The sequence below is a fragment of the Plasmodium brasilianum genome, chromosome 5, assembly GCF_023973825.1.
Source record: "Plasmodium brasilianum strain Bolivian I chromosome 5, whole genome shotgun sequence".
Classification (NCBI taxonomy): Eukaryota; Apicomplexa; class Aconoidasida; order Haemosporida; family Plasmodiidae; genus Plasmodium; species Plasmodium brasilianum.
Genome location: NC_090118.1, coordinates 1,543,347 through 1,554,217, shown reverse-complemented (window position 1 = coordinate 1,554,217; position 10,871 = coordinate 1,543,347). Strand labels below are relative to the sequence as shown.

The 10,871-nt window shown below is 18.9% G+C and overlaps 1 protein-coding gene across 1 annotated transcript; it reads right to left on the bottom strand.

Annotated features, from left to right (window-relative positions):
* Positions 1-8,341: 8,341 nt before the first annotated feature.
* MKS88_001575 (uncharacterized protein) lies at positions 8,342-9,318 on the bottom strand (the record flags this gene model as incomplete). The annotated part of the gene is made up of 2 exons (XM_067214513.1): positions 8,342-9,106; positions 9,232-9,318. The coding sequence occupies 2 exons, from the start codon at positions 9,316-9,318 to the stop codon at positions 8,342-8,344; spliced, it is 852 nt and encodes a 283-aa protein (XP_067074941.1).
* Positions 9,319-10,871: the final 1,553 nt, after the last annotated feature.

Here is a 10,871-nt window from a genome sequence, read left to right as displayed (position 1 = left end):
TATATAGATAATATTACAATGTAATCAATATAAAGAAGTTAATAATATTATACTATACATCTAATAATAAAAAGCAAAATTCTTTTTAAAATTTTTTTTTTATCATTGCTTCTTAAGTAAGTAAAAAATATACATAGCTATAATATACTTCAAAACATCTATGATACAAAAATAAATTTAAAATGTATTGCATAATATTTATCATAGTCATAATTAAGAAAAACCAACTTTTCTTAAAAAGAAATAATTTGAATTAACTAATAAATATTTATAATATCTAATCTAATTATTATATATAGGAAACTAATTATATAATAATTTATTTGTTGTTTTATCAATAAATTCTGAAATAAATACGTAAATACTTTTTATATTTGAATATTTATTTTATATAGTATATAGAATGTAGAGAATACATATATTATATATTCCTGTATATATTAAAATAATTGCTTATGTTAAGAATGCTATACCATATTAAATTCAAATTTTATAAATATTTATTTTGGAAAAAGTTCAAATTTTGAATGAAATATAGATTATTATAATAATACAATAATAGAAATAATAAAAAAAATAAATATTTTTGTTAATTTAATTATAAAAAATGCATTAATTCATCGCCAAGTAGACACAATTTTTTTTTAGTGTATAATTTTTTTTTAAAGGAAATATCTAGCGATCTACCTAATATATGAAAAAATATATATTCTAAAAACAAATAAGGAGTAATTTTTTATTGTTTTACTATAATTCATTAATATTTCTACTTTAATTAAGTTTAATTTATATCACTGTTTCTGAATTATAAATCCCTACATTAATTTACATAATTTTATAATTCTCTATTAATTAATTATATATATTTAGAAAAAATATTAAATAAGAAAAAAAAAAAAAAAAGAAACTAAAATCAAAAATGGCATCAAAATATTACATATAATTTCATTAATTTAGAAATATATAAAATGAAATAAATTTACAAATAAGAATAGTATATGCAAGATGTAACATATACATAAGAAATCAAAAAGAATAACAATATATTCTACTAATATATATGGTTTAGTAATTTATCTGCTTATACATTTAGAAGGAATATATATTTTTTTTTATTTATTCTTTTAAAGATACATAATATAAGGAACATATATTGTTGACGATGATCAATGAATCGACGTAAATATATAAATGAATAATATTTTATGAAAAATACTATTAAAATCATCAAATATAATTCCTACAATATTTTGTTCTTTTTATGATTTTTTAAAGAGAACGATAATTTTTAAATTATTGTATATATACCAAAAACTATATTAATCCTGTAAAATATAACATTATAATATCCTCATTAACAAGTATTTTTTTCGAATTATAATTAAAAATTTAAAAAAGTAAATAAATAGCTAAATTTATAACACAATTTTTAAATTACATAAATTAACATAATTATATTTGTATTATTTTAATGTATATGTAATCTAGTTTTTACAATAATGAAAAAGAATCTTATTTAGTTTCATTTAGTTTTTTGCACAATTTTCTTGCCTTAGTTTTTTACTAGTAATGTTACTACATAAAAAATATAATAACCTATTTTTAATATTTACAAAAATATAAATATAAATTATAAAATCAAAATAAAAAATAAATAAACTATATAATTTAATTCCTATAAAAATTCAGCTATAAATAGGCCTTTTTAATTTTAGAAGAACTGCTTATTTCTAAATATTTTTTTGTTCTATTTTTTTAAACAGTATATATAATTTTTCCTATATTAATTATTTTTTTTTTTTTAAATAGGAATTCATATGCAAATAGTTTAATTTTGTTGTAAAATATTAAATATACTTCTTTTTAAGTATATATACAATATGTGAATTGTGCTATTATATAAATATATATATATTAATAAAGTTTACATGCTTTCCATAAAATGATTTTTTATATTTAATACATACTAATAAAACTTGTCAAATAAAAGATAATATTAAATTTCAAAATATAATTATCATATTTACCCTAAATATACAGTTAAAAACTTACAAAAATATACATTTTGCATTTAAATGTTCAATTTGTATAGAATGTAATATAACGTTTACATTGTTAGAACTATAATTTATTTATGTATATCTATATTTTTTTTTGTTTTGAAGAAGAAAAATTGCTTACAGATTTCCTCTTTTTTATATTTTTAATATAAATTATTTGTTTAATGTTTCTAAAAAATGTAAATACTTAAATCAATACATACACTCTATAAATACATGCTAAACAACAAGACTAATTATATAATAATTTATAAATAGATGTATTATACATATGTCAAATAAGTTTTTTTAAAAAATTGCAAAATTTAAAATATAATTATGGTACTCGTAATATTTATATGACTAAGTCATAAGGTGGACTATTCTCAAAATTTGTCAATTAAGGGAATGAAGCTCTTCAATATAAATGAATCCTATATCCTGAAAAAACATTCTCGCGAGAAGTTTACACACGAGAATAAGTACATACGTACGATCAGTAACACTAATTAATCTAAAGTTTTTCTAAAATTACGGTAACATATATTTATCATATTTCATATTTTTTCTTTTTTTCACACGATAAGTTATTACAAATATACATGAAAATTCTCTTCTACAATCCATTTATTCTTTTACAACAAGAAATTGTTGATCTATTAATATCACATTTACAAATATGTATTTTTTTTTATATAATTTTACTCCATTTGAAAAATTAAGTTGCTTCAATAAAAAAGCATATAATATTTTTAAAATATCTATATAAAAAAAATGATCAATTAACTATTCATTATTCTGAGAATTATCAGACATATATGTGTGGAACGACATACAATATAGTACATCGTATCGAAAATAATTTTAACTTATAATTGTTCAATTATAATAATCATACGAAATATAAAATACATAACTGTACATGTTAATATAACTGCGTTTTAAAAAAATATCAAAAAAAAAAAATACAGAATAAATTTTTTATAATAATAATATTGTAAAATAATATGATACAGCTGAGTACACTTCTAAGATAACTATAAAAAGTCCATATATAAAGATTAGTGCTAAATATTTTAGCGAAGTAAAAAAAACACCCTGAAATTAATTAATAATTCTTCTGTTGAAATATTTTATATCACTAAGAAAAAAGATATATTCTTTAAAAATATATTAATATTAATTAATAATATTAATATTATTACTCACGATTAACATACTTAGGAAGTACGATATTTATTATAGCAACTTCATCCATATAATAAAAGTAGGAACAATTAAATAAATAAATTGGTATAATACTATCACTAGGTACTGTGAAAAATAAAATTTTCTTTATGTCGTCTAATAATTAGTAGTAATAATAATAATAATATGTTATAAATTAATGTAGAATTAATACAAACATAATAATTTTTATAGCATGATAACTAAATAAATAGTTATGTTATAAAATGTGAGATCACGTTTTGAAATATCAGTTCTAAAGTTCTACAATTTGATATTAAATATATTACATGTAGAACGAATACATGTAATTCAATAAGATTAAACGATATTAATTATATATAAGAACAATATCACTTGTTTAGATTATTATTGTATGTATAAATATAATTTATTTCATTCTCACTACAATCACATATTAAACAAACTTTTTTTATGCAGTAATGAAACTTTATATTTATCAGTATAACTAAAAGAATCTATATAATATAAATATATATGTATTACGAGAATAATTTTTTTAATTTTATTTTCAAGATATTTCATTCTTTAAGGATGAATTCACTATCATAATATATAAATTATTATTAACTCTAATATGAAATAATATGCACTATAAATTTAAATGTGTATGGGCTTTTTTCTAATAATATATACCGCAGTTCTTACTTTGGGCATTTACACATATTAAATAAAAAAGAAGAAAAACATAATTTGTTATTTAAACAACTATATTTTTTTAAATACAATTACATTCAATTATACTTTTTTTTCGTTTTGTGTTACTATTTATTGTTGCAATATATATATTTATATTATGTTCAAAATTTACATTTAGAAAGAATCAATTTTAATATTATATATTTTATTTGTAATAAATATATAATATATATATTGTACTATAAAAACAGCTCCAATGAATCATATTAATTGTTATTAGTTTTGTATCATTTTTAAATAAATGTAATGTTTAATTTGCAGTATCACTCTATGTTTTTTATAATATATTAAAAAATAAGAAGTATATGAAAAAAAAAAAATAAAAATTTCACATATATAAAAAAAATTGTATATAAATAATATATATCATATAAACACAATATAAAACTCCTTAGTTTTTCTTTTTTTTTTGTTTCCTTCGCATTTTAATTTTATCATATATAATTCATTCCACGAGAATTTTGTTAACATAAATATAAAATATTTCTCTTGATTTCATAATTTTTTTTTTCAGAGGATCTTCATGTTTCATCAAATGTACAAAATTATTTAAAAAAAACCAAATAAATTTATTAAAAAGAAAAAAATAAAATCAAAATAATAATGCTCCCCTAAAATTACAAAAACTTGAAAAAAAAAAAGTAATATACAAAAGTAATATGAGTAAAATATTGAAATACAAAATGTATGTTATAAAATGATACTGTTTTATTTATTTGTTTTTATTTTTGATTATATCCATCCTAATTGTATAATTGCAATCTTCATAAAACAAAGCATAATAAAAGTATATATTTTATAGTTTTAATCTGATTTTTAGCACTATATTATTAGAATTATTGACATTATATAAGAATATACATCTTTTTCAAGGATTAAATGGAGCATACTGTTAAATACTTATACAGATCAAAAATGTATTATATTTTTTATTACATAAAGTAAAACTACGTATATATTATATAATTATATTGCGTAATCACAGTTTTCATTAATATAAATTATACTTAAAATGAATAGTATATATATACAAGCATAAGTAATATATCATTATTTTGATATGAATATGTATATTCTTCTTTGTCCACTAATAATATATATCGAAAAATTTTTTAAAAAAGATTACAGGATAATTAGTATATAATCTCTAGAAAACTCTAATTATTCAACATCTAACAACAGCTTTAAACAAAATTGTTCTAAAAATTTTATTTACATACATAATAATGTAAACGTTACTAGTTAAATGTTATCCTCTATTATATCCTTAACGATGTATTTTATCTATGTATAGTATATATAATTTTTTTTTTTCAAAATAAGTACTATATTGTTGATTAATAATTATTATACAATTCTATGCCCCTAAAATATAATAAATCCTATTTTATTAATTTTATTTTAATATTATATCGTATTAACTCTTTTAAATGAAATACATAATTCATATTTTTAATGCTTCATTTAAAATGTATGCATAAGGGATAGAGAATGGTGAGAAATATGAAAATGAAAAAATATATGGATAAAATGTTTTTCAGTATCATTGTTTACGCAGAATATTTAATTTGTCATAATTACATTTAGTTAACATATTACACTTATAAATTGTTAGCTTGATTTACTTTTAATTTTTACGCTTTTTTATATACCATTAAACAGTTCAAGTTTTTACTTTTTATAGAGTGCCTGCTTTTTACTGCAATTCGCGTCAACATATATATCGTGATTATGATTTACCTAAGAAGATAAGAATATTTTACTTTTTTTTACGGTATTATATATTTTAAATTTTTATATGTGAATAAAAGAATTATATATAATATTATGATCAAGAATTATGAGTTTATATTAGTGGAATAAAAAATGGAAATGGAAAGTAAAACAGAATATTCCAAAATTTATAAAACTGCATGAGGAGGAACGGATAGAAATGTTTTCCTTCAATGATAATATTTCTTTTTTTTTTTTTTTTTTTAATAAACATAGGAAATAACTATTATGCTTTATTTATGCATATTCTTCACTTTGCTATTTTATATGGACATAATTATTGTATGATACCCTATTTCACAAATTGCAGCTTAGGGATATCAATATAGAATAATTATATGTTCCTACTATTTGTTGAATAGTTCCTATTATTAGTATGAATATGTTAAATATTTACTTGGAATATAAAACTTAATACTACAATGGCTATTTGAAGCCTATTCTTTTTTTATATTAAATAACAGAATTGGAGTATATAAAATTTATTAAAGGTGGTCGCTTGCAATATGTACATGAGTAATTCCTCTCAGTTCTATCCATTGTGACTATAGCAATAAATTCATATTGTCAATGTATTTCGATACTGTTTTACGCTTATTGCTTTAACATTTCAACATGTTAATATTTCTTATATTTTATACTAATTAGAGAAGGCGTAAGTAGAACATATATTTATAGGGATTCGCATCATTAGTGAAATTCAAATAATTTTTAAAGAATTATTTTATTATTATCGACTACTCTAAAATGTTCTGTTAAATATATATAAGAAACACATTAGGTGTTAATGTTCATATAGTGCTATATCAAATGTATATATGTTCTACATTTATTTAAGTTATTCACTGCTTAGATGATAGAATAGTTAAGGAACGATATATATATATATATATATATGTATGTATATTAAAGCATTCAAAATGAAAGCTATATAATAGGTATATACAAACTGAATAATTTAAATATATTTTTTATTTATTTAAATATTATTAATTAATTTTTGATTAAATACTGGAAAGCATATTTTTTATATACTGCTAAGAACTGTGCTATTCTTTTGATACTTCACTAATAGTAGCATTAAATACGTTGAATATTTCATGCAATTTGCCATGATTATCCAATTAGCAACAATAAAAGCCTTATTTTGTTAATAATATGTGTTAGTTTTTTTATTGTATAAGGAGTATCCTTATTTTTTTTTAAATTAATTTTTGGATTGAGTTATTTCTTTACCTTTTTTTAGTGAATGTAATGTATATATTTTAGCATCGTCTAAATAAACGTATTAGAGTATTCTAATTATGCGAATGATTAAAGAAATATTAGTTAATCATTTTTCAAGTGTGCTGATTTCTCTATTTATCCTTATATACAGAATTTTTCATTCGAGTGTTGCATACACAAAAAATTAGTTAATTAATAAGCATAATGTAATATATCCCCTGGACTGTTTATCAATTTGCTTGTCCAATATTCTATAGAATTTTAAATTTAGGATAATAGTATATATATATATATGCATTTTAAATTAATACTTTTTTGTGGATAAATATTTTACAAGATATGTATGGATGTCTATTGTGCCCTTTGTATTCCCTCTATGGTATTAATAAGGAAAATACGTTATATATATTATTAGTGATATTCTAAAATTTTAAAAGTTAATAAACTAATAAATTTAACACTTTTGTGATAATTTATATGTTTTATGATTATATATAATGTAATAGTACGAGTCTTTTTATCATCATATCTATTATGTATTTACAAAATGTTATTACTCCGATTAAACTTTGAAAAAATATTTCTTAAACCTCTAACGAACTACTAAAAATTTCGCAATAGGTGAAAAGGTGAACTAAAATAATATAAACAAAAAAATATTTAATAAAAATAATAATTTAATATCTATCTATATTTTCTCTTTAAACCATTAAAAAAAAAATAAATGTTTGTTAAAAGGACGTTTATATAAATAAGTTCTATAACACATTATTAATAAACTTATTTATATAATAAATATTAAATATTTCCTTATATAATATATATGTATCAATACAACAATATACATTCACATTTAATTGTTAAACGAAAAATGTAATACATCCTTTTTTAATATAAATCTAATTAAACATTTATCTAAATATATCAACATATAAACATATTAGATTAGAAAGAGATCAAATAAAAAGAAATCTTATTATAGTTAAAATATAAATCACCACAAAATGTTGATAAAATTGTATAGATAATCTTTTTATATAGTTATAATAACGTACAAAAACATATACTTATACAAATTTACTAAAATACATTAATATACCCGAAGCCATTATTTACATTAAAGCTCAAACTATAATTTAAACTACAAATAGAAATATATTAAAACATTCTAATTCACAAAAAAACTAAGAGAGAATTTTTTTAACTTGTTCATCAAAAATTCCCTTATCTGTATGTTCATATATAAGAATTAAACAATTATTGATATGTTTATTATATATATTTATATATATTGTAATTATTAGTTTACATTGATTATTTTATTACAGAAAAAAGTATGTAACTCATTATTAATTTTATCTTTGTCTGAACTTTATTCTTTCATATTTTTTAACTTTTCTATGATAATAAACAACCCTTGATATAAAGGTTATGCCTAATATTAAAAACGGTAAGCCATATATTAGGATTCTAAATAATCTTCCTAATACATGCAATTCACTAATTTTTTTAGACGTTTCTCCAATGGTTGTCCAAAACCATTCTGCTCCTTTTAGCGACTCATATACTGTTTTCAACAACCCTTTTTCTCCTGATTCTTTTAAAATTTTAAAAAATCCAATTGCATCCCACAACCCTTTTTCATCTACCAAACCCCACGATAAATCTACTATGGGCAGTAATAATAACAAAAAGAACATTAATAAAGGTAAAACAAATAGCAGTACGCTTTTTTTACGTATTATTTTTCTGTAAAACTTATTATTAATTGTCTTGTTGTTTTTAAGAAAATCCATATAATCCATTTCTTTGAATATTTTTTTTTCAAAGTAGGAATAATTTTTTGTTTCAAACATACACTTGTTTTTTTTCATATATGATTTACAGTTTCCTTTAAATTCTGATGGACTTCCATTTGAATGTTTTCTTTTTCCAGTGTACCCTTCCATACGATTAGATATATCTTTTCTTTTCGTCATTCCGTTATTTGTCATTTCCTCTTTTAAACCTAAGGCATTTGAATATTTATCCTGTTTATATTTTGACAGTATACGATATGCTTTTCCATGTATTTTTCTACTATAATTGCAATTTTCATCCAAATATTTATTAAATGTACTCTAAAAAATCCCGAAAAAAAATGAATATCGAACAAATAAATAATCGCACACTAAAATAAGTACTAACAAAAATAAAACACAAAAAATAAGAATAACACAAATATATTTAAATAATAATATCATACCATATAAATGTAAATATAACATATCCAACTTAAAAGGATAAACTTAGGATTTTTAATAAATAACAGTGACTTTATTTTTTTTTCCATTATATAGAACTTTAATATAGAAATACACTAAGTAAGGATATAATCAACAAAATATGGTAATCTTTTAAAAATGAAATATACAATTACTTCTTATTTAATCTGTTTTTTATATTTTTTAGTAAAAACATAATGAAAACTATGTAACTACAATTTTTTTTACAACTGAGATAATCAAATGTAAATTTAAATGTATTTTATAAATTTTTTATCTTAACTATATGTACGTAAAAATAAAATTAATTAAAATGAAGTGATTTAAATTAATTAATAAATATACAAAATATGTAAATTATTTATTTATTACAGTATATTAAGTAAATATTTATTAATTATTTTCAATACAAAATAAAAAACAATATATTTTAATTCTTAATATATCGAAATATTGAGTATATAGAGAACGTAGAGAATATAAATAATGCTTTGCTCTATATTTAAGAGAAATATTACTGTTTTTATTGATACTTTTCTATTAACATTTTTAACATAAGAATTATATTTTGGGAAAACTTGTTATACCTATTAAATTATTAATTATTATAACAATATAATAATAGTAGTGACAAATGAAGAAAACTATAATATGTACGACCTTTTCTATCATATTTTTGATAGCTGATACATTAGTTAATACATAAATTTATGCATTTATTTTATGGACAATAATATATTTTAAAATTAAAATATACAACATGGGAACTAATCCACAAAAAATACTTACTTTAAACGCAAATAAGAATTTATATTTTATCGCTACTATATAATTTTTATATAGAATAATTTTTAATTATATATTATTTATATTAACATTTCTAAGTGCAAATTTTGTAAATTTAACGATATTATTAAATTTTTTATTTTTTAACATATATATATATTTTAGTAGTAATATAAAAAAAAAAAAAAAAAAAAAACTATAAAGTAACACCTATATAAAATATACTAAATCCTAATAACGTTGGTTCACTAATATATTTGCATAATAATATTTGGAATAAAAATAAATTTTTATTTTTGTTACTAATTTATTTTGTAATAAATATTAAATTAATTCGTATATCATATTATTAAATACACTGTTATGCAAGTGTAATCAAAATATAATAAATGTATTTTTTCTTTGATTGGTAAAACTTCATAATAAGCAAATTAATTGTCTACCATGTATATAACCATTACAAATTAAAATTGAATTATCAATTTTTGAATATATAGTACTAATAACTTGAACCTGAACCAACAAGAGTTAAATACAAGCTTATGTCATATAAAGAAAAGAATGTAACTTCATAACATATCATAACGTTTAATATTTATTAAGATAAAAATATATAATTAAAAAACTTTAAAGGTTGTATTAACAAGGTTGTTAATTTTGCTAAGTATATATATTAAAAATAATGATATTAAGGTATCAATGTCCAATTATATTTTTTTAAGAAAGCTGAAATACTTAAGGTGTTTCATGTTCTAATTTATACATATTCAAAAATATTTAGCATGTGATTAATAAATCTAATAATTATCTAAGTGGGACTTTCAATATGAACTTA